This window comes from Epinephelus moara, chromosome 3 (genome assembly GCF_006386435.1).
Source record: "Epinephelus moara isolate mb chromosome 3, YSFRI_EMoa_1.0, whole genome shotgun sequence".
Lineage (NCBI taxonomy): Eukaryota > Metazoa > Chordata > Actinopteri > Perciformes > Serranidae > Epinephelus > Epinephelus moara.
Window position 1 is genome coordinate 11,965,637 of NC_065508.1, and position 24,343 is coordinate 11,989,979.

General features: G+C 41.5%; 2 protein-coding genes across 3 annotated transcripts; both read left to right on the plus strand.

The window, feature by feature from the left end:
• ccdc92bb (coiled-coil domain containing 92Bb) lies at positions 1-3,057 on the plus strand. Of its 2 annotated transcripts, none has more exons than XM_050040477.1 (4): positions 1-295; positions 617-783; positions 918-965; positions 1,841-3,057. In XM_050040477.1, exons 2-4 carry the CDS (start codon positions 654-656, stop codon positions 2,551-2,553), a joined length of 891 nt encoding a protein of 296 aa, XP_049896434.1. In that variant the 5' UTR covers positions 1-295; positions 617-653; the 3' UTR covers positions 2,554-3,057. The 2 variants fall into 2 exon arrangements, with proteins under 2 accessions (XP_049896434.1, XP_049896433.1); XM_050040476.1 differs by having other exon boundaries at positions 635-783.
• Positions 3,058-6,357: 3,300 nt separating this feature from the next.
• LOC126387868 (clustered mitochondria protein homolog) lies at positions 6,358-23,874 on the plus strand. Its single transcript, XM_050040604.1, has 31 exons — positions 6,358-6,523; positions 6,800-6,866; positions 8,455-9,382; positions 9,422-9,863; positions 11,401-11,555; positions 11,649-11,820; positions 13,465-13,605; positions 13,693-13,823; positions 13,928-14,082; positions 14,694-14,819; positions 15,046-15,193; positions 15,360-15,452; positions 15,726-15,944; positions 16,220-16,395; positions 17,399-17,707; positions 17,848-17,969; positions 18,746-18,847; positions 18,946-19,046; positions 19,151-19,303; positions 20,033-20,095; positions 20,185-20,432; positions 20,519-20,603; positions 20,726-20,879; positions 21,468-21,607; positions 21,741-21,821; positions 21,931-22,056; positions 22,802-22,923; positions 23,136-23,229; positions 23,329-23,463; positions 23,554-23,627; positions 23,755-23,874. Exons 3-31 carry the CDS (start codon positions 8,498-8,500, stop codon positions 23,840-23,842), a joined length of 5,040 nt encoding a protein of 1,679 aa, XP_049896561.1. The 5' UTR covers positions 6,358-6,523; positions 6,800-6,866; positions 8,455-8,497; the 3' UTR covers positions 23,843-23,874.
• Positions 23,875-24,343: the final 469 nt, after the last annotated feature.

The window sequence follows — 24,343 nt, forward strand, 5'->3', positions numbered from 1 at the left end:
ACAGCAGCGGCACCGCACCGCACTGCACGTACAACCAGAAGGTTATGAGGAGGTTATTTCGGCTCAGACTGCAGCAGGATTCATTCACACTGTAAGAAAAACGTCGGCCTGCTGCAGCTGTGAAGCAGCTCACCTGGGAACACTCACAAAGTGCCGTTTTGCACGCGGAAGGTTTTTTTTTTTTTTGCACGGGTCTTTTGTTTTCTCCATCTCTGCTGCATCAAGGACAGAGATAGCAGGGCGATACGAGGATCCATGAGAGACGCTTTGAATAGGATACCGCTTCAGTATCACGGTAGGCCACGGTCAGAGTGATCATTGCACAGTTACAGGTAGACACCGAGCACTGTAGTGAGCAATGGTGCAGATACCAGAAAGCTTTTATTGGCGAGAAATCAAACCGAATAAGATCAAATACGATATTGTATGCATATCTTATATGTTGCAGAAAATCACAGTAACATATAATACTTAGCCGCATAGTAGCAGGTTGATAAATTAAAGGGATGTTATTTGTGTAACGTGCAACTGACACATAATATCCAGCTCTATGTCAGAGCTGAAATCGGGACACTTAACATCTGTTCTGACAAATCCCCCATCCTAACACATCCAGCTACCTGCGTGTGTGCAGGTTGTGTGGGGGTGCAGCCATGGATGCTGGGAGGCTGGAGCAGCAGGTGGCCAGTGTGGAGAGAGGCATCGCCTTCCTGAAGCAGGAGCACCTGGCCATGCTGACCGGTCTGCAGCTGGAGATCACACACCTGAAGAGGCGCTGTCATGGTCAGTGTACCGGTGACCTGCTGCTCTTCATCTATCTACTGTCACTAAATCACTTGACCCCCTGTCTGTCTGTCACCCTGTCTTAACTTTTTCTGTCTGTCTGCACGCTGTGCTTCTACTCCTCCTGGCTGCAGAGCTGAGCTGTGAGCTGGACTCCAGGTTTCCTGACAGAAGCACAGAAGGTAAGACATTGCAAGTCACGGCTGATAAGGAGTGAAGGTGATACAATATGTGGGAGTTATGGAAAGGAAAGCAGGAAAGCTGTGCAGAGGAGGACTGGGGATTCACAAGGACTACATGAGAGAAGGGGGGACAGTGATGAGGCAACATTATTACAGTAAAGTGACATTAACCTTTTTAAAACAAAGATAGAACTAAAACATAATAGAACAAATGGCTAGTCACCTGTGCACTCATGCAAACATTACGGTAGAAATACGTGCAGATTCATACAGTAAAGAATCATTAATCATCTCGAGTTCACAAACACACTCCATTTTCTCAGCATTTTAAGGATGTATAAGCCCGTAGATGTAACAAAAAAATGATTCACTCCATACTTTGAACATACATCACAATATCTAACCAGTCAGACTTTGTTGGAGGTTTGATCTGTAACCATTTTCATGTTACAGCTTTCTTGCTGGCTGCTAATAATAGATTTTTGTCTTGTACTGATAAATTAGCGATAATATTTCTGAAATAAATTGTAGAGGAAGAACAGTCAATTCTGTAATCTATCTGTGTTACCTCCTGCCAGTATTACTGAATAGCTATGCAGCTCCAAAATACTGTTCAGAGATAGGGAATTCAAAGCACTGCTTCCTACAACGTTGCAAATCTAGTCCAGCCAGTCCTTGGTAAGAGCAAAAATTGTGTATGATTTATTTATCCAGGCAGGTTGCACTGAGTAAGAAAGCAAGTACAAGAGCACAGATATGGAGCATAGAAAGACAGAATGACAAACCCTCATGGATACAATAATCTCAACACTATGTCTGTATTTTCTGTGTTTGTATACACTTCAGTCCATACTGTATGTGTTTATGTTTCTCAGAGGAGGAAGCAGAGCTGGCAGCACGCTGTGAGGCTGTAGAGCGTCTCCTAGAGGACCAGCAGTGCATGATGGTCGCTGCACGTGGGGAGCTGCGGGCCGGCCGGGCACGGGCATCAGCACTAGGAAGGAGCCTGAGGGATGAGGAACGACATTTCCTGGAGGAACTGAAACGCCGCAGCCACAAGATCACGCTGCTGAGTCGTGAGCTGCAACGCCAAAATGTCACCACCACGACCCTCTGCCACGAGCTCCACACTGCACGCTTAAAACTGTTTCAGCAACGGCCGAGCACAGAGGCTGGTGCAGAGGGAGAGGTGGCATCCAGAGGAAAGGAGGAAGAAGAGGATGATGAGGATGAAGAAGGTGAGGAGGATGAAGATTATGAAGAGGAGGGCTCAGACTGGCTTCTGTCTCCACCTCCTCCAGCCTCTCCCAGCCAACCAGAGGCGAGGCATAGGAGGCGTGTCAGCGTGAGGGAGGAGAGGGTCAGAGCTTGCGTCCCGCAGGAGAGAGTGACATCACCACAGAGGCCACACCCCATGCCTGACCCTGCCCTCTTCTTGGTGCCGCTCAGATACCGCCTCCTTCGCTTGAACAAACCAATCAGAATGCAGGATGAGGAGGGGATGGAGGATGAGTGGGAGGATATAGAGGACAGCAGGGTGCACAGGAGGGTGGACATGGGAGCAGGAGAGGGAGAAACCGCTCTGTGATGAAGATGAAAAAGAGAAAGTTGTCTTCCAGCAGGTCTCGGCCAAGATCAACTGATGCAGTTATGCTAGAAAAAGCTTAAGATGAGAGAGATGTAACCTCGTGATTGTCTGTAGATTTCAGAAAGTAAAGTTAGAGATTTAGAGATAGTTGCACAAGAATGTGATCAAACCTATACACAACAGCATATTAACTGATTCCTTCACATTGATGGTACGACATGTACTGTGAGAATGTAAAGAAATGAAGACTGAATAGTGATACTGTTTCATAGGGATGCCTTTTGATTTTAACACTGTTGATCACGGCTTTTGCCTGTAATTAGTAGCCATGCCTCTGGGTCTGTCAACACCTACACCGTGCTGCTTAACTTGGTGGCAACCTGCTTTTTCACTGCACTAGCTGCATTCCAGGTTCAGGCAGTCACTCCAGAAGGTTTAGGGACATTTTGTATGATTTGCACTTTATTAAATTCATGCAATGTGCCTGATGATGGCAGAGCAGTATCTCTGGTGTCTTGTGGTCTCTTTTCAACGTTTGAAAAAAGTTTTTAGTAGGTCTTCATCACAGCAGATACTGTCATTGTAGTAAAAGCACCAATAACATGAACAATGGCTCTGTTCAAGTGTCCCAGTAAGCTTGTCACAATACGACATTCAGACCATTAATATAGAAGCAAACCACTATGGAAAGATATAGTGGAGTAATGGTGTCCTGAGCAGAGAATGAAGTCAGTAGTGCTTGTATGTTAGTGCATGTTAGTCCCTGTGTGTGTGTGTCCCACTGGCTAGCTAATCGCCACCGATCTGCACTGCGCTCATACGGTGGTTACAGCTGATAATACCATCCCAACCCACAGTGTCATTGAGGAAGCATCACTCCCACCCTCCATTTCCTCCTCAAGTTAACATAAGCTCTGTCACCACTGTTGCAGTTGTTAGCACTGTTTGTGCTGTTAGCACCATTAGCTGCTAGCCACCTCCATGTTGAGAGCCATGTGCAGACAATCCCGGCTCAGACTCTGAATTATAGATATGCCCTAAATATCACACACAGCTCCTTTAATTGTAATATTTACATGTGCTTTTCCTACAATGAATATCAAGAGTCAAAATATCTGCTGTAAATAAGGCCTATTACAAAGATGATATAATGTATTTTTTTTTGTATCAATACCCTACTTCTTAAAATTATTACTTAAATTATACATGAGCCAAAACAATAGTAATGAACAGAAATATAATCAGCAATCAATAAATCAGTCATTCAAGTTATTATTTAAGCAAAAACACCAGATATTCTCTGTCTACAGCTTCTCTGATGTGAGAATTTGCCTCTGTTGTGTCTTTTTTATCCTCACAGATTGAATGTCTTTAGGGTTTGGACACTTTGGACACATTTGTGACAGACATTTTTGACAATTTGCTGGTGTTTTGTAGATCAAACAATTCATTGATTAATCAAGAGAATAATCTACCTTTAACTGTACATAATACAAATATTACCCAGTATTAAATATCAGTATCACTCTGTCAGGATGGTTCACAGTCCTCTCCTGGATCTGCTCACAAGCCTTCATGTCAAGTCCTACACTGGGTGGCAGTACAACCAAACCTTGACTGGGCTTAAAATATAACCAGATCTGTGTGCACTGCTGAAGGTGCCAAAGAAGTAAAAGGAAGGAAAACACCTACGCATAGAGTACAAAAATACATGTATCACTAAATTTCCTGCTTCTACAGTTGACCGAATGAAATATTAAAAGAGAGAGGGGGTGCAGAGTTCAGAGGACTCTGAGGTGGTGTGCAGGAAGATTGTGATGAGTCACAGTCTGACTGTCCATCATCTGCAATCTGCATCTTTTATACTATACAGGTTTATTTGCAATATGCCACAGCATGGTGAATGCACAAACACAAGGCCAAATAAAGCTGTAGGCTAATTATTATTGTTTTAGTATTAACATGGGCCATTAGTATTCCTGTGATCAAATGTGGTGGCATAAGATGAAAGTTGAAATGATACGGTGAATAAATGAAACAAATTAATTGGTGAGGGACTGTTCTTTACTCATCAGAGGGGGGAGGGTACTGGTGTGTGACTGCTCTCCAAAGCTACAAATATTTTTCCTTGAGCCTCCCTGAGTGACTGCAAGAAAAAAATGCATGATCATCCCTCCACCGTAAATTACTTATTAGATTTTTAAAACTTACCCTTGAATGTTTGAAAGTTAAAAGTTGAAAAAAGCCTCAGTTTTTCACTCTGTCGTACATGCTGGTTAGTTTGTGCTAATGGTTTTTTTTTTTTTTAAACGAGACTTAAAATAAAGGGAGGTGCCTCCCGTAAGAGGTGTTCCAGCATGTCCCACTGGTAGGAGGCTCCGGGATACCTCGTCTGGCCTGGGAACACCTTGGGGTCCCCCAGGAGGAGCTGGGAAGCGTTGCTGTGGAGAGGGAAGTCTGGACTACTTTGCTCAGTCTGCCTCTTTTAAGCTCAGATTTGGTCTTTTTTTCTCTGACAGGAGCGTTCGGCGCACATGTTGTGTCCAAGGACTGTCGGAAATTTGAATATACAACAATAATTTCTGTTTTTACATCTTCTGGCTATAATAAATGGTGTAATTATGTCAAGTTAAAGACAACAACCCCGAACGCTTGTTCTTTTAAAAATCAGTGGTAAAATAGATACACAAAAGAATACGTCACTCGTGAATTTTTAAGTTTTTATGTGTCTTAAATACAGTGGTTGCGAACAAGTGGCTAAATGAGACTACGGAACGGCATCATGCTGACCACACCTTTACAGCTGTGGTGTCAACATTAAATCATGTGACAATGGTGTTGTTCATTGATAGCCTAACGTTAGGTTTTCACTTACGGTGATTGCATTTAGGCTTCAAAAATGATAAAAGTGGTGTTAATCTGAGGAGACTATCTTCCCTAACAAAACGTGTAAGTATTAGTAACGTTTGTTTGCCACAATAATCTAAAATCCAGTGGGAAATCCTGTAGGGAACCACAGTGGTACCAACTTCTGGGTCAGCTTACAAAAAACTATACTCAGAACAACCATTTGAATTTGTATGCCCCTCCCCTAAACCAAAATAAAAAACATAAGTCCCTCCCCAGTGCTTAGTGTTCATAAATAATGAACAGTCTCTAATGTGAGTTGATAATTGAACAGGAAATTATATTGAATGACAGAAAAAAAGAAATCAGGATTAATTTATTGTTATTGCACAACACAGGGCTGAACCTTTCAACCACAAACCACTGCATCACTCACATTTGGTGGTCAGTGTAACGGTACACGTGTAACTTGTCTCCTAGCAAACGTCCCATTCTAGAATGTTCCCACAGTTGTCTTGGAGACTGTGCTCCGAATGTTAATGTCTCTCTGCAGCGCTGCCATGGCAACCACAGAGCTGCATTTGGAGATCTCATGCCTAAAAGTGTGTGCAGAGAAAGGGAGACAGAGAACTGGAGGGCTGTTTCCTGGACTTTGTGTTTGGGGAGAGGTTTGCTGTGTCATGCCCCATGTATAGTTTTCATAATATTAAAGAGGCGCCAGACCTCCTGCTGCTGCTATTTATACACCTCCTGCACATGCTCACATTCAAGGTTGATAGAGAGTGCATGGACCAGTCTCAATACAGGAAGTTACATCATGAACGGCAGGGAGGTTGCCCTCTTCTGGACTTGGATGGGTACTAGGTGTGTGGATGTGCATGTGTGTGTGAACAGAAGGGCCTGCATGCTCCTCTCACAGCTACTCTCCACCCATGAAGGGCAGACTCACACATGCACTGACACACAGTTTGTGTAATGTGGTTTCGCAGCAAAGACAGAGGAGCTTCCTGCTGTAGAGGAAAGACTGGGGAACTAAGCTCTGTGATTTCAGCAGGATGGACAGCAGAAGAGTCTGGAGAAGATGACACAGACTGACAGCCTCTTCCTCTCTCCACACTGGCTGGTAGGGCCCATAGATTGATTACATTGATGTCATATTGATGCTGTTTTATGCTTCTGTTGTTTGAGCTACATGCGTTTCCTGCTGCACCTTTGTGTTCCCAGGAGCTTCAATAAGGTGTGTTACTTTTATATAAACTCCAATTATGATTCAAGACATTAAAATTGAGTCTATTCAGACTACCCTGCTGTTTTTATTTATATAGCCAAATAACTGTAACTTATAGGCATTTTTATACTCTAAAAATTTGCTCAGTGTTCCCTTTCATCTGTGTTCCAGGATTTCCACATATCCAACATCATTCCAGAGTCCATCTGATGTGATTTAGTTTCCAGTCCTTTCCTCAGTAAGGTGACACCTCTACAGGAACACTTTATAATCTTACGGTCATCAGCTGTTGTCTAAGGCTCTTATCTGCTTGCATTCACACATGCCACACAAACAGACACGCACATGTGACAGTGACAAAGCCTTTTGTAGTTTATAATTAGCAGCTTAATTCAAACTAATCATGCATTTAAAGGAACACTTCACCCCCTAAATGACCATTTGTAAATCAATTACTCATTTCATGTGACGTTAAATTTGTGAAGAATAGGCCTACTTTGTTTTTTTCTCATGCCGTCATGGTGAACCAAAAATCCCCCAAAAAAGGGAAAATTCTTGTTATATTGAAGTCATAGGGGTCTGAGTTTAACAAACAGAAAAATTATATCAGAATGTGTGTTTACAAACTCTCACACAACTCGTGCATTATAACCCACGTCTCATTTATTCAGCTGTATGCTCTGTACTTGTCAAACACATGCATTTTTACTAAAACATTACTATTTAAAACACTTTTGCATAAGCAGCGCTACTTGTCTGTGCCTGAGACTGTTAATGGGGAAGTGTTTAAAATCAATGAATGACGCCTTCAGCTTAGTTTCATCCCTGATACCCAGGACTGCCCTGCTATAACCAACCTCAACCCAAGATGTGTTTCAAATATTGTGATTCATAAATAAAGGTAAAGTGGTATTTTTGTACTCAGTGGTGTGGTTGTCATTCTTCAGCCTTGTTTAAAGGTTTAATGTTAACTTACCTGTTGGCCTGCAAGTCCCCATGAAAACAAACTTTATAATGATACACCTGCATTTCAGGAGAAGTTGTGCTAAGTAGCGTTATGTTTGTAACACAGTCTATATTGGAAGTATTTGTTTTATTTGTTTTTGTGATGTCATATGTGACTTAGGTGAATTCAACACTTTTTTATACAGTCTGTGAGAGTAGCACATAGCCTAGCTTCTTAGTCTACCTTGTTAGCCTTAGCTAGCTTCAAGCTAGGTGGGTATGCTTCAGCAACCAGGCTTCATAGAGTGCCCCAGAAGTGAGTCTGAAAACCCGGAAATGAGTTAGCACTTTAGCACTCCTGGTTCCCTCATCTTAAAGTCAATACTTTCTTGATTCTGTTTTTGGTTCGATGACTGAAAAAAGGTCTGTGGTTAACACAAGCTTAAGAGACTTTGACGTTTTGGTCTACAATATAACATACATTGGTGTCTGGAGCACTGCCTGCCTCAGCTTCACCCACGCGCCACCTCTTTGCCTATTTTGTGATTAGGTGGAGGTTAGGTAGGGTCAGGCACTGCCAAGATGACAACCGCCAGAAGTCTCCCCCTGAGCTTCAAAAAGGCTCTTTAGAAACTTAAGGGTGACGTCACAGAGACTGCATCCATTATTTGTACAGTCTATGAATTGATATACAAATGGTCATTTGGGGGATGAAGTTTTCCTTTAAGGTTTAACAAGTTAATTAACGTCATGCTGAAAAACAAAATTTTATTGGAAATCATTTGGCAAAACTGACAATCTTATTTTACCAATCTTAAAGTTTTTTTCTTAATACTCTTTTCTCACTGGAGCTGTATAACTGTGCTTCTTTTCTCCCTCAGGCCACCTGCACAGTTCTATTGCTGTTTGGTGCACAAAGGCATCATGGGAAACATAGTCCAGTGCTGCTACACACTGTCAAACTTCTTCAAGTGTAAGGATACACCGGTCCAGGGTGAGGCGGAAAGATCCCCTCTGCTCTCCAGCGAGGAGAGCGAATGTGAATCGCTGAGCCTGCCGGACGACTTGGAGGATGATCTGTTAACCGTCTCCACCGGGGTGACAAACCCAGCCCTCGAACCAGAGCACTTCCTGTTTCCTGACATCATCCTAAGCAGCAACTTGGGAGGGGACGTGACTCTGGTGGAGCCGATGGTGTGTCTGCTGGTGTCTGAGGAGGAGGAGGTGGTGAGGGTGGATGAGCCGGGAGATGATGGACAAGAGAGGAGCAGCAGGTGGAGAAACAGGGGGTTTTCTGAAGTTGAGACACAGACCGAAGTAGTGGAGACACAGATCGGAAAGGGGGTGCAGACTCAGACAGAATCACAGGCAGAGGTTCAGGCTCAAAATCAAATGTGTAGTAATGAGACGGTGGAGAGAGAAGTAAACGCTCTAACAAACACTGACACTGCAAACGAGATGCTTGTGGAAGAACATGAAATACTGAGACAGTTGGATGTGTTCTTGGAGGCACAAACATCACATGAGAGGCACTCAGATGCTTCAGAGAAACAACAGAGATGGATAGACTCTGGAAGCTGGGCTGACATGGACGTTTTTGTTGAGGTGCGAGGGAAGGAGGAGAGACAGGCAGAGAAAAACAAATGGGCCTTCGGAGACATAGGCAAGGAAGCTGAACAGGAAGAACTGAAACAGCATCACATCCATGAGGATCTGACCCCCACTTCAACAAAGCATACATTTCAAACAGGAAAAAAAGAAAAGTCAAACACAGATGAAGAGAATGTATTTAGGTTACAACAAGATATTGTTGCTGCTCAGGTAAATACAGACTTTTCCTGGACAGAGCCGACACAAGAGAGTGTTAAAGACAAAGAACAAATCATTGAATCAGAGTGCACCTCAGTGATGCCGGCTGAACACAACAACAATATGGATGAGTCAGAGAAGGACGTTCAGTCGACAAAATACAGCAGCAACACTGAAGTTGTGGAGAACTTTAACCCTGCTGAGTGTCATGCAGACCTGGCACAACAGAGTAATCAGGATAATGAACAGATGGGACAGAGTGTACATGAAAAGGAAACAAAAACAACAAATCTCTCTGGGGACCGCGCAGACCAGACTGCAGAGAAATCCATTTTAAATGCAGATCATATTCAATGTCAGGACCCAGCAAAGAGGGAGGAGGACGACAACAAGCCAGCTCCACCACAGGTGGAGGAGGAAGAGAAGCTAGCAACCTTGTTTTTAGTTGATGGGCTGTTTCTGGCAGCACCACTTGACAAAGGTGTGTGATTTTATTTGATTGTGTTTATCTTTGCTTGTCTTTTCTCTGTTTATGTACTGTGATTGGTGGATAATTACATTATGAAGGATAATTTCACCCAGAATTAAAATTTAAAGAGAAAATGGCAAAACTCTTATAAGCTATTACAATATTTTATTTCAGATATTCAGAACATAATTTTGATGGAAAATGAAATTGGACTTGTAAATGACAAATTGGTGTTGTGAAAAAGAAAGGTGAGAAGCCAAATGTTAAATAGCCTACTAGAGGGAAAAGGGCCAATTCCAAAAGGAGGGTGAAAAATGGAAAATTTAAAGGAAACTGTACCATAATTTCTTAATTTTTCCTTTTTGTATACATGTTTTCATTTCCTATTCAATTACATATTTCATTTCAAGCACCTAGGCTACATTTAAGCTTCCAATTTGAGCATTTAAATTTCAGCATTTTTTGTTTTCCATTTGAAGGGTAACTTTGGAATTTTTCCACCTGGACCCTATTTTCCCATTCTATTGTGTCTAAATGACTAATGGAAACGAAAATCTTTGAAGTTGGTCCATTATTGAGCAGAACATTCTGCAATGTCACCACTCTGGGCATGTGCGCACTATCAATTTACATTGAATAAAAGTGCTTGCTTTTGTCACTGAAAGGCCCAGAGTATTATTCTAAGTGTCTGACAACATTATGGAAATGATCCCTACAGAGATAGACCTTTTTATTAAACAGTAAGATCCTTTTTTGTTTCCCCAGAAACAGCTCTGAAAGCGCTGTTGCCAAACCCACCAGACTCCATTTAAATAAACAGTCATTTTAACATGTATAGAGCCAGCACATTGTCACATCTAACTGGGTGAATTAAGGATTTATTTCAACCAAACCTGAATAAGTGATCGATAAAACAGTGGAAAGATGAGCCAAGAGGTTTTTTGTTAGTTTTATTTTGTTTCTGTCAACTCTGAATCAAGTGTGTTTTACAATGATAAAATCGCTGTTTTTTAAATGGAGTCTGGTGGGGCTCTGGTGATAGCTTGGCTGTTTCTGGTTAAACAAAAAGGCTCTTTCTCTTACTTCCATAATGTTGTCAACACACTTTTAATAAGAATCTGAGCCTGTCAGTGGCAAAAACAAACACATTTAGTGGATGTAAATTGGTGGTACGCAACTGCACATTAACATTAACGTAACGTGCTGCCCTATCGCTCAAAAATGGACCAGTTTCAAAGACTGTTGTTCCCCTCAGTCAGGTAGACACAAAAACATGGGAAAATATGGTTCAGATTGAAAAATACAAAAGTTACCTTTTGATTAACAGCAACCCCGTTTTCTTTATCAAATTGTCATTTTGTAATATGCTTTTATTATTTTCCCTTTTCTTCTTAACATTTTATTATAACCCGATTATACTACATTAAAATATAATAATAGCTTATTTTCCAATCTCCCTTATAATTTCAATTCTGGGAAACATTATCCTCCAAACAAGCAGCCAGTTTTCATCCCCACACCTTTATTTTGTCTCCTCTGTTGTCAACAGCGCCTCCAAGTCAAACTGAAGAAAGCCCTGGGGATGATCAGCCGTCTGATGCTGATAAAAGGAAACAACTCAGCATCCATGACATCGTTGATCTCCAAGAGACAAACCTAACTGTCAGAATTCAGCCTCCTGGAACAGAAAGTTTTGAGCTGCAGGTTCTGCTGTGCTACTGTCATTATTTTCTTACAGACACTGTAACACACTGTAACTTCACGTCTTTCTAAATCACTCCAATCCTCCTCTCTCAGGTTTCAGGCCAGATGGTGGTGGCGGAGCTACACCAGGTGCTGATGGAGCACGAGATAACCTGCCACCGCACATGCTTCTCCCTCCAGGTGGGGGGCACCACACTTGACAACCTCACAGATTTACACTCCATCCAGGGCATCCAGGATGGAGCACTGATCAAGGTGGTGGAGGGTAACTGCCTCTTTCTTTTCTTTCTCCTTTATAGACAATCTTTTTGTGATAATTAAGTCTGTAGTTTACTTCAAAGGGTGACATTGTTGGCCTCTGACTTCATTCTGACCTCACATCTGGAACCTGATAGGAAGGCCCTTTTTAGTCTGAAATATGTAGACCTCTCATCTAAACTGTTATCAGGTGTCAGACCACTGGTGGACTGGTTGCAGAAGTGCCCTCTTGAATGCCCTAGTAGCTAAAACTACATTAAGTGCCCTCTAGGTTGGCCTAAAATCTGATGCAGTGCCATATAGACTGAATCACTGTGACAACAGTCACAACAACTGTCTTACACTAAAAACACGTTTTCCAAACAAATACAACATGCTAACGTTATTAGCGCCAGCCTGTGGCATTTTACATTGTATAAATTAGCCTAGCAGCTAGCGATCTTTTCCTCTTCTCATATAAAACCAGGGACAACAGCAACATATAACAAAGGTAACAGTACATAATTTGGGTCCATTACAACTCACAAGGTTCACAGACAAAACAACTGTCACACTAAAAACGTTTTCCAAACAAATACAGCATGCTAACGTTATTATCACAAGCCTATGGCATTTTACATTGTATAAATTAGCCTAGCGACGAGCGGACAACAAGACTTAAAATGCTATTTTTGTGGAGGCTTTATTGTCGTCATAATTTATTGTTTCTTATCTGTGAAATTGAAGTAAAGTAAGGTGAAGTGGTGAAAATATTCTAGATATAGGCCTAGTGTAGCCTACACTTAAACTGATTTTGATTTTTTTTAGGTGGCTAAAAACATACCAATTCAGGCAGCATTTGCTCAGCACTGTTTCAATTTTTGTACGTGATGTGGGGATTTTCTACCCTGAAGTTACTGTAAACAAACATTGTGATTTGGTCTATAGGCTGCCCTACATGCTAGAAAACTTTATGCATATTGGTGCCACGCTGCATACAGTTGGGGCCTTCTCTATTGTTTTTTGCCCCTGAGCCTCAGACAGCCTGAGTCCACCACTGTGTCAGACAGATGCTCTCTCTTTATGTCTCAAAACTGCCCAGGCTCAGATCAGCAGGCTGTGGTGAAACTAACATCATCCAGAAAGGTTTACAACATCATTTGTGACTCCACACAGCCAAACCACAGTTTAACTTTGCTATAATAAATATCACCACCAACTAAGAATCATGTCTTTTGAATGCATCACTCACTTTAAACCTCACTTAAAATGTTTCAGTCACTTGCAGCTGCATTTTGTGAAAAAAAAAAATGCAATACTTAGACATTATGTATTGTTAATTTTCCATGGTTAAATGATATTGAATAATATACTGAAAGACACAAATTAGAAATATGTGAAATGAAGGAATGATACTCACTATATTGAATTGCATGGCATGAGAGTATCACTGATTTTGAGAACTCATTTGGTATCATATGATCTTATAATTACATGATAAGTTCTTCTTCACTTGAGTCACTTTATGCTGCAGTGTTTCGTCTTACATTGTCTATATATGTATTGATTTGTTCGTCGTCTTTCATGAAATGCAACAAGAAAAGTCCTTCCATTCATCTTGTGTGAGATTGGATGAAACACATTATAAGCAGGTGTTCTGATGTTGTTGCAGATGCTTACACAGTGCGTGATGCTCGTCTTCATCTCAGACATGTTCGTGATCTACTGAGGAGTCTTGACCCTGCAGATGCATTCAATGGAGTCAATTGCAGCTCACTCTCTTACCTCACCTTTTTTACCAGAGGAGACAAAGGTAATATTGCTCTCTCATTACCTCCTTACATCAGGGTTTTGTCTGAGAGTTCAGACAGCCCTTTCACCTCCATATTCATCCCTGCAGACTGTGACAGCGTGGGGAACAGGCAAGCTTCTGAAAAGGAGTCTGTTGACTGCAGCCCTCCAGAATACATCCTCCCTGCATGTAAGGAACGACCACTTACTCCCCTACAGCCACTCAGAGATGACTGGAAGGTGAGAGATCAGATATTGTGTTTGCAACTATGACTCGTTAAGATTCAATAAAGTATTCAGTTACAGTGAAGCGACAGTGGGACTTAATGAAAGTGTCATTGCAGCCATTACAGTGCCTGCGGGTTTTAACAATGAGCAGCTGGAACCCTCCTCCAGGAAACAGGAAGATGCACGGGGACTTAATGTACCTCAATGTCCTGACTGTGGAGGACAGAGAGCTCAACATTACATCCTCTACACGTGGTTTCTACCTCAACCAGTGAGTGTTAAACTGTTCAGCCATTTGTACGTTTGCTAAGCTATGAAAAGTGAAGAGTTTTTAGCCATGCTAGCAGCGTTGCTCCAGTGTTGGTCAGTCAGTCTACTACTTTTGTCAGACTGAAGTATCTAAATAAGTGGTTCCCAAATGGTGTGCCTCAATGCCGATCCAGGTGTGCTGTGGGATTTTGTGATAACCACACATTAGCCTGTTATTCCAATATTCAACTGCCTATATACAAAAAGTTCTGAGTGAATTTTTAATTGACTGTATCAGCATGTTGTGCGCACCCATTTTCTAATAAAGAGGCAAATTCTAGCTAAATTAAATTCAATTTAAGCCATAATAAGAGTGATAACACACATTACAAAAGCTATTGTGCACAATTATAAATTCAGGTGTGCCTTGTAACTTGTAACTTGGCCACAAAAAGTATGAAAACCTTCTAGCATTTAGCTGAGTACAGCCTCACAGAGCTGCTAGCATGGCTGTGGACTCAAAGTCCCACAACTACGAAAGTATTTAAGAGCAACATCGACCCCAGACAGCAGTAAACCAACCGAGGACAGTAAAGACTTACCTGGATTTAACATCTTCTCTGACTGTTTCAGGTCAACTGCCTTCAACTTCAATCCTAAACCTGCAGCTCCCAAAATCCTCTGCCACTCTCTTGTTGAGCTGCTGAGTCAAGTCAGCCCTGCTTTCAGGAAAAACTTCAGTGCCCTGCAGAAGAAGAGGTGGGCAAACTGTCTGTAGTCAAGCTGGAAACTTCATGCAATACAAGAACAAGTGACATGATGTGACACTGCTCATATCAATGGCAGTCATTTATATTTCCAGAGTTTACATGAGGCTCTGTTAGACAGTAACGTGAAACACTTTCATTAAAGTAAAACAGAAATCCTCACATCTGTTCTAACCTCACTAACAGAAAAATGTTTTCTGTCACTTTCTGTGAACCAGAGTTCAGCAGCACCCTTATGAGCGAATCGCTGCACCTTTCCAGGTGTTCACCTGGATCGCTCGTCAGGGAGATCACACCCTTGACTGTGTCAGAGCGGAGGAGACACACACCAGTCGCATGGGCCAGGACGAGCACACAGCTGGGCAGGTTGCAGACATAAAATAGGGGAAACAGGCTACATTTGGAAATGCTGAGAAATAGAACAATGCTGTAAAGTGCAGAACTTATGGCAGATGCATGTACACACATAAACACAAAAACAAATGTTTCATAGTGCATCTGAGGATGATGATGTTCTGTGTTGTGATCACAGAGTCGGGATTGGAATGAGGAGCTGCAGGGATGCAGGGAACTCCCCAGGACCTCCCTTCAGGAGCGGCTGCACAGAGAGAGGAGCATATTCAAGGTGACGCCAAAGATTTTTTTAACATCTTCTTTCAAAGTCTTGCTCTGATTAATGGTCAGAGAAACACACTTGTGAATGTGAGATCTTCCCTGAAACAGCAGTACAGGTGTATAAGAGCTCTTGTCCTTCTATATTTCCTCTGTGCTGTTCATCTTTTTAATAAAAATAACTGTTAGATTATTTCCTCTTGCTCTGGGATTAGATTTTGTTGCGTTTATAATAAAATCAAGGAAGAGAAACTGTCTTAACCAAGATTTTGATCCCTCCATTCAGACCAACAGTGACTTTGTTGCCGCTGCAACACGAGGTGCTGTAGCTGTTGTCGACGGTAACGTCATGCCATTAAACCCAGGGGAGGCACCTCACATGCAGATGTTCATCTGGAACAACCTGTTCTTCAGCCTGGGGTTCGACATATCTGAGCACTACCTCCCACTAGGGGGCAACACTGCTGCTCACGCTGCGGCCATCTGTGACCTGAGGGGAGCGCAGGTAGATCCACACAACACCACCTGCAGGAGTAGTGACTGTGTCATGTGTCCTGTATATTTATCCTAGAAAGGACAGTATTCATTTCAGTACTTCTGCAAAGGCACAGTTGTGTCGATTTTAAAAGGAAAGAAATATTAAACAGTCATACACCAAAAAAAAGTTTCACCTGCAGTTGCATGGACTACTTTCTTCCTATATATTTCCACTTTAAAATAAATTAATCCATCCCCTCATGCTCTTAACATTAAAACAAAATTACTGTTGCTTTGCTACAGGCATACGCATCTGTGGACATAGAGGGGCTTCACACACTTGGAACAGCTGTCGTAGATTATCGTGGCATCCGTGTTATCGCTCAGACAATCGTTCCAGGGATACTGGAGAAAAATCAGGACCAGAGTGTCGTCTACGGCTCTAATGACTATGGAAAAACTGTGTTTACACACCCTAGGTAACACACACAAACACACAAAAAAACAATAAAGTCATATTTTTGGAATTAAGAACATGATTAAAGGAGCAGTTTGTAGGATTTAGTGGCATCTAGCGGTGAGGATTGCAGCTTGCAACAAAGTGGCAGCCTCTTGAGCTGAAAAATGAAGCTTTCACTGAAGTGCCAAAAACTGCAGTTCTTTGAACGGCCACTTGAGGCTGGCTCCAGACGGATTTAATCCTCATAGACACCTATGTTAAAAATTCCCAACTTTACAGCTGACATAAGCCTGGTACAAAATGTAATTTCTCCGTTCATGACAACTGTACAGGGGGTTACATTTTTATATAACTTACCTGTTTACTTTTTATTAAGTCTTAATGTTATGAATTATTAAGGGTTGGCTGTGACAGTGAGTGACAGGCTGTCTGCTGATAGTCCTCAGATTCTCAGTCAGATCCACCCCTCGCTCCTCCACAATGCCAGCCTCTTATCCAAATATGGTCACCCAAGATGGAAACAGATGAAATACTGAACTTGAAGCCTCAAAACTGGGGTCCAGAAACAAACGGGTGATGTCACATTGGCTACGGCCATTATTTTTACAGTCCATGATTGCAACCAGCTGAAACTTCTCCCGTGTGCCAAACGTGTATTCCCGGCTGGAGTTCCTTCGGTGTTCATTGCCCAGGAGGTTTTTAACCTTGCTAACTACGCTGGCCTACACGAAAACACGATAACGAGAATGGCGGTACAGTCGGTGTTTGGTTTGTCTGTTCTGGGCTACTGTAGAAACATGGTGTACTCCATGGATGAGAACTTGCTCCTATGTAGATATAAACAGCTTGTTCTGAGGTAATGAAAACACAATGATTCTTATTTTCAGGGGATTATACACGAAAGAAAACAGACTTATTATATTATATTATATTTTGTCAATTTATCCCCCTAAATCCTACACACTGGACCTTTAACTATGAGTTAAAACATGCAACCTTTCATTTTCTCAATATTATTTCAGGTTTCTTGAGCTTCTGGATAAAACCAGTAAACCACTAAGAATCCAGCGCCACTGGGTGCTCGACCACAGTGACAGCCCAGTGGAGCTTTGCTCTGGCATCGAGACCAAAGGCATCCTGGGTAATGACGGAAGAGCCTACATCTTAGACCTTCTCCGGACCTTCCCCCCCGACCTTAACTTCCAGCACTCAGAGACAGAGGAGAGGATGGAGGTGCCGAAAGAGTGTCAGAGCTTTGGTTACCCACGGCGACATCCTCATGGGCTGGCCAGCCTGAGACCAGAGCTGATAGAGGCCTTTGTCCAGCACAGGTGAGGAAGAGGAGATGTGGAACCATTTGCTGAATGTTTGAACACGAATGCAGCCACCATGTATCTATTCAATTAACAGGATAAACTGAGCTTCAGAAATTAAGTTTGTTATCCCCCTTATCTTGTGTTTTCTGTTGCAGGAATGAACTCAGTATCAAGATGGTGTCCCAGGGGCTCATCCAACCAGAAGAACAAGATAAAGCCACGGAGCAAAGTGAAGAGACGAGAACTGGAGATACAGCCACAGCCGGTGCTGACATGGGTGAATAAGAGCAGCTAAATGAAGTGAAATGATAAAACATATTAATAAACCAGGGGAAATCGTGTTACTGCAAAGAGAAATTAGGCTGAGAAACAGACTGAGTAGGTACAATTATAGTATATGTAATATCACAAGTTTATATTTGACTTGGAAGCAAAAGGTGGGGAAACAAACTACTCACACGGTCCATTTAGTAGTGGTTCTGGAGCTTTCAGTCACATTGCATGATCTTTATCAGCAGATAGAATTTGCTCATCTTGGAATACAAATATTCAAATATTACATTTTTGTAAGCACTGTAAGGATGTGTTATTCCTGCTGGCTTAAAAGCAGAGAAGTTGATTTGAAGAACTACACCACAACATAAAGACAAACTCCACCTGCTGATTTCAAATTAATATTCAAGATTATAGAACAATTTTTTTTACTATACTAGATATTATTTTCTTATCAGTATGTGACTTTTTGTTAAAGAATAATGACTTATTCCAAATTGTATTCAGTTAAAGTTTCTTATACTTGATTGTCAAAATTAAGAGAGACTTTTAAAGCTTTTTGCCTCCCTTGTATATTCTGTTATTACCGATATTGTTTTGTTGTTGGTAATGTTTGCTTTTTATGTGCTAGTAAAGAATTCAGTCAGTCAAATAATAAACTTACATCAAACCTAACAGACCCTGAAAATGTGCAAATGTTCATCGTTAACTACCAACTGAGGGGAAGTAAAATGGTGAGGATTGTTTGATTAATAATGCATTCATATTTTACTTTTGCAGAACTTCAAAGAAGAAGTGTGACTATGAAAGCTTGTGAGGCTGTTGGATCAGTGAGTGACTCCTGCTTTGACATCCGCTTTAATCCTGATGTTTGCTCTCCAGGTACTGAACACACTTGTGCGCACACACACGACCATGTATGTATATATAAAGGTTTTATTTTTTAATCAGATTTGACTGTGGGTCTGTCTTTGCTGCAGGTGTTCGTTTCCTCTCTGAGTGTGTCGAGGAGGTTCAGAGGCAGAGACAGTTGTTGTGGGATGCGGCTGCTTTTCTACTGTCCAATCAGATTCCAGCAGTGGTGAGTCTTTGTGTGGAGCAGTAATGGTCACATCTGGCATGTGCAATAAGTTTAAGATGATAGCTACAGTTCTGCTCCTGTGTGTGTGTATGTGTGTGTGGCAGCTGAGGGACTGTCTTGACCAAATAGTTGTGCCGATGGATGGAGCAACCCTGACCTCAGTGCTACACCAGCAGGGTGTGAACGTACGATATCTGGGCACCTTACTGAGGGAGCTGGACAGGGTCGAGGAGAGAGATAGACTCAGCCACATACAGGTACCTGCTTTTATTAACCATATGACTTGTATGTAAAGTCATCGTAGCTGCATACCTCTTGCTCTTGAGTTTACTTTTACATTGTTAAGATTTCACATCACTTGAATGACAATCTTTTTCTGGTGTAGGACTGAGTAAGATATTTATAAATGTAGCCTGACGTTAGCAGCAGTTCTTTAGTTCCAGGCAGAAGATGAGGATATACTGTAGATGTTATTATTATAACAGTCAGTTGCACAATTGTTTTCCTGTCCTTCTACCCTTGAGGTACACTACTCAAATGTTCGGTAGACGAGGAAATTAAGCTATAAAAGAATACCAGCAAACCACTAAAAATAAACCCTGTAGGCCACATCATTATTAATATTTCCAGTGAACTGAACAGTAAATAAAAAGAACAAGAAATGCAGACTGTGGGCTGCTGTAGTCGGGTTCATAATGTCCTGATTGCAACCTTTGTTCTTTATCTTTAGGGAGTTGATGAACTGTATATTTTTTGGAAAGTTTACAGTGTGAAGAACACCAAAACCAACCTTTTTTTATTCAGATTCTCTGTGGTGTGCATCTTGGACTTTCAGAAAAGCACAACCTGTAACTTGTGTTGAGCTGGATCTCACAATGATAAGTGAACTTGGCCTCTGAGTTAGTGGCTAATTGTATACTTTTAAAGGATGTTAACTGTCTGTGAGGATGCTGAATCACATGACACATCAGATGTTCCCTACACAGAGAATTTCCATCAGTGAAGTCATCATTAGGAGTGCAAAACACATCTTCAGGACCTACCTACAGGTAAAGAGCTCAATAACAAGTCAAATATTACCATAACATTTAGTAGTCTAGCCTACATTTTCTAATATCAATATTTTATTTTCTCCCAGGATGTGGAACCTGCAGCTTTCTCTGCTGCCGTCAGTCACTTCCTAAACTGCCTCCTGAGCTCGTCCTCCTGTTTCCCCGACTCCTGCTCAGATGAGCTGCTCTCTCGCCGCAGGAGCCGACGGCGGCGGAGCCACGGGAGTCGAGTCGCCTCATTGACAGACAGTGTGTGGGCTAGACTGACCCCCAGTGAGCTGTGGGGCCGGATCAGGACTGAGGCTGGAGATTATTACCACTACACAATAGATAGGTGTGTGTGAATGTGTTTGTGCATGTGTGTGTGTTTGGTTGGATATGTGCTACAAGATTTTACACTGCTATCCTCTCTGTGTTCAGTGAAAGTATAGATGAAGTGATAGAAAAGTACAGCCTTCAGAGGATCTCCCTACTGAGAGAGATTGCCATCAAGACAGGCATCCAGGTCAGACATCTGTCTCTCTTCTCTCCATAATACGTTCACCTATGAATTTACTGCAAGAGTTTTGGTTGCTGAAGTCCAACAAGCAGCTATAAAACACAACTTCCTTTTCTCTGTGTCTATAGGTGCAGCTGAGGGAGTATGTGTTTGAGTCCAGACACAGGCCGGTGTTTGGTGAAGAAGATGTTGTCAACATGTTCCCTGTGGTCAAACATCTCAAACCTACAGCAACTGATGCCACACAGCTTGTGCGACTCGCAGAGGTGGCAGTGCAGCAGGGTGAGATACAAACACATACACAGTATATAATTACTTTTCGCCTAACATGGCAGAGTTGCCTGTGTGTTTTTATACTGACTCACAATTAACTGGAGGGCCCATATGGAAAAGTATCTGCCCTGCTGATGTGCTATGGAGCACAACATTATATCCTTAAGAGTAACACAGGTACCATAAGGATGTATTGAAAGTAAGTATTGACACAAAGCCTACACCCTTGCCTACAAGCATCAATACACAGCATTAAACATTATGCAGCATAATGTCACCTGATACACAAAAATGTCATAGAGCTAAAAATGTCTCACATAATGATATTTCTGGTGCCTTCAAGTAAAACTCAGAAGTTCATATTTTTGATGTAAAACACGGTTGCTAAGCAACTGACAACATAAATAGGCATTGTATTGTCCCCATTTGGAACAATTGTAAATAATTTGGTGTTTTTTGCATTTTAAATTCATGTTTAGGAAGGAGAAAAGAAAACATAACTTCCTCATCTGAATTCAGTGTTCGTCATGTCAGGAGCACATGTTTATAATCTTTGTACATTCAAGGCTCATCTGTGGATTTTATGTTTGCTTTTAGGTCTTCTCAAAGAGGGTTACGAACTCATTAGCCAGGCCCTGACTCTGTTCAGCAGCGTGTGTGGGGTTCTGCATGAGGACGTGTGCATGTGCCTGCGTCTGCTGGGACGCATCTGCTACATCCTGGGAGAATATGCAGATGTAAATATTCATTACAGTTCAATTTCTACCATGACCTTTTACTTAGCCTGGCTCCAGACTTATGAATCATCATCCAGAACAATTTGTGAGCTTTCATTGAGTATTGTTTCCATCATTTCTCCACATGTCACAGGCCCTCAGCCACCAGGAAAAGGCTGTTATGAGTAGTGAGAGAATACAAGGTATAGACCATCCACAGACCATACAAGACTATGTGAGTTCCTTTATCTTCTCATTTATCCACAGACAGATTGTTAGACACGTTAATCCTATTCATGTTATATTATAGCTCACATGGAAGTATTCTCCCATCTGTGATTTAGACTTACCTGGCCTTGTACTGCTTTGCTGGAGGCCGGCATTCGACCTCCCTTCAGCTGCTGTATCGTGCTCGGTACCTCACCCTGCTGGTGAGTGGAGAGGACCATCCACAAGTCGCGTTGCTGGATGTAAGTGTGACCTCACCAGCAAAGTGTTGCTTTCTGTCTTTGTGCTTTGTTTTGAACTAAAATCTAAATGTGATCTATACATTTTAGACATTAAAGGTAGGTTTATTCAGTGTACTATGGTAAGGATATAGTTGATTATGAAAGTCATAATAATCATAAATAAGTATAACTAACAGCTACTCAACCCAAAAAAACCCCCAAAAAACAAGACACAAGAAGGAACAAATGGGAACTTTTTGTAATCAAGGTAAGTAAAATGATTTTTACTGTGCAACTCAAATGTACACTGAAAACAGAATAAAGATTAACAGTATTTTTCTTAATTGTTTGTTGTTTCTTTGTTGTACAAAGAAGATATGTTGTTTTTTATTACTCAGAACATTTAAACAACATGTTGATAACAGTTTGAAGCTTTATACAGTAATACCACAATACAAATTACATGTGAACAAAAAATTGACATGCAATATGTAAATTAATAAAAAGTTTTATACCATCAACTGAACATTTAGTTTTGTCTGCCATCTTTTTGCATATATGACGTTGTTATGATTTGTGAGGGTGTTCACATGAATTTCTACAGTTGGAACATTTTTTTCTGATTATTCTGACACCAGAGGAATGCAGGGTGAAACTTTATGAATGATATTTTTTACAAATAAACAAACAAAATGTTCAAGTACACAGTGTAAACATACCTGTGCTCCACATGTGTTAATATCCCTGTTATCCTCCACTACTTCAGAGTATGCTTGGTCTAGTACTTCATGGACTGATGGAGTATGAGCTTTCCCTGAAGTTCCTGCAGAATGCCTTAATTTCAACTTCAAAATACCACGGTGCCACATCACTGAAGCATGCACACAGGTAAGAACGTTTGTTGTCATGTTCCTCTGTTTTCTTGTACTTTTACACACACAAAAAAAACACGAACTGCAACACATTATGCTCACAGACAATCTGAGAAAATTACATACATTTCCGTGATCATCCTGTCCATATACTGCTCCCGTCTTTCATTTCCTTTATATAAAACTTTACATTACCTCTCTGCCTCTCTGTGTCTGTCTTCTGTGCAGTCATCATCTGCTCGCCACTGTGTACGAGAGTAAAGGAGAGTTTCGATCAGCTCTGCAACACGAGAAAGAGGCTTATTCAATATATACGAGCCAGGTGGGCTTAAAATTGCTCGGATACCATGTTTGCTGTTGGTATATTTATGTCATATGCTCATAATTTTAACCGAGAGCCTTTATTGTTACACACATGTAGGTTGGAGAGAACCATGGCAGTGTGAAGGAAAGCTCAGAGTACCTGCAGAGCCTCACTCAGCAGGCTGTGATCCTTCAGAAAGCCATCAACCACATCTACAGTAACACACCTAGTGCCTGTATTCCACCTCCAAAGGTTTGTGCAGATGATGCAAGCAAGTTTATACACCTGCCCACATGCATTTCTGGTGGTGTTATACTTAATCTCATCTGTGTTTCTCTTCAGTTTTCCACACCGAGCCTTCCCGCCATCCTTCAGCAGCTCAACCTGACGTGTGGAATCATTCTCATTCCCCTCAGGTGAACACAGAAACAGCCCCAGCTATGAAATAAAAGATAATGTGTCAGTTGTAATGTTCATGATGAAGGGTTAATGTAAATGAATATTTTCTCACACAGACTGTATGTATTATGCCTCTCTCTGTAGTGCAAAAGAAATTGCAGACTTGAGGACTGAACTGAAAGGAAAGGAAATGGTTCAAGTGGAAGAACTGGAAAAAAGACAACAACCCTGAACTACGGACCAAAGAAAGAGTGACAATAAAACATTTGTGAATTCAGTCAGACCCCTGAAAATGACTGCAGACAATGATGGCAAATGAAAGCCTTGCAAATTACTGGTGTTAACATGTGGCTTAGCCTGCTTTGGACAACTATATCCAAGTAACAGGCAGGTGCAGCCATCTCCTTTTGGAAGAGGAGTTTGTTCGGCTGTTGTCTGTGGAGGACTGGACACTGAAGAGAGCCTTATCTAATGATAAAGCTTTTGTCTAAATATATGGGATCCATTAACTAACTCTGTGAGCTATAATTTAGGCATATAAGCCCATGTATAACTCCCCTCCTTTCTGTCAGATAAATGTAGAAACCCTACACACTAAATACAATTGTACTGCTGGATGAATGGACAAGCTCGGTGTGTTTAGGCCTCCTATTGTGAAAGTGAAAATGCAGCAACATTGTAAAAAAAATGTTTTATTTTAAATGATGTGCTGTCATCTTGCAGTCCCTTGTGT

What these genes read in the sequence shown, in the direction of transcription:
- ccdc92bb (XM_050040477.1), top strand. Translation starts at nt 654, where the DNA reads ATGGATGCTGGGAGGCTGGAGCAGCAGGTGGCCAGTGTGGAGAGAGGC. An exon ending in CCTGAAGAGGCGCTGTCATG is followed by an intron (nt 784 to 917) that starts GTCAGTGTACCG and finishes TCCTGGCTGCAG; the next exon opens with AGCTGAGCTGTGAGCTGGAC. An exon ending in TCCTGACAGAAGCACAGAAG is followed by an intron (nt 966 to 1,840) that starts GTAAGACATTGC and finishes TATGTTTCTCAG; the next exon opens with AGGAGGAAGCAGAGCTGGCA.
- LOC126387868 (XM_050040604.1), top strand. Translation starts at nt 8,498, where the DNA reads ATGGGAAACATAGTCCAGTGCTGCTACACACTGTCAAACTTCTTCAAG. An exon ending in AGAGGTGGCAGTGCAGCAGG is followed by an intron (nt 20,880 to 21,467) that starts GTGAGATACAAA and finishes GTTTGCTTTTAG; the next exon opens with GTCTTCTCAAAGAGGGTTAC. An exon ending in TCCTGGGAGAATATGCAGAT is followed by an intron (nt 21,608 to 21,740) that starts GTAAATATTCAT and finishes CACATGTCACAG; the next exon opens with GCCCTCAGCCACCAGGAAAA.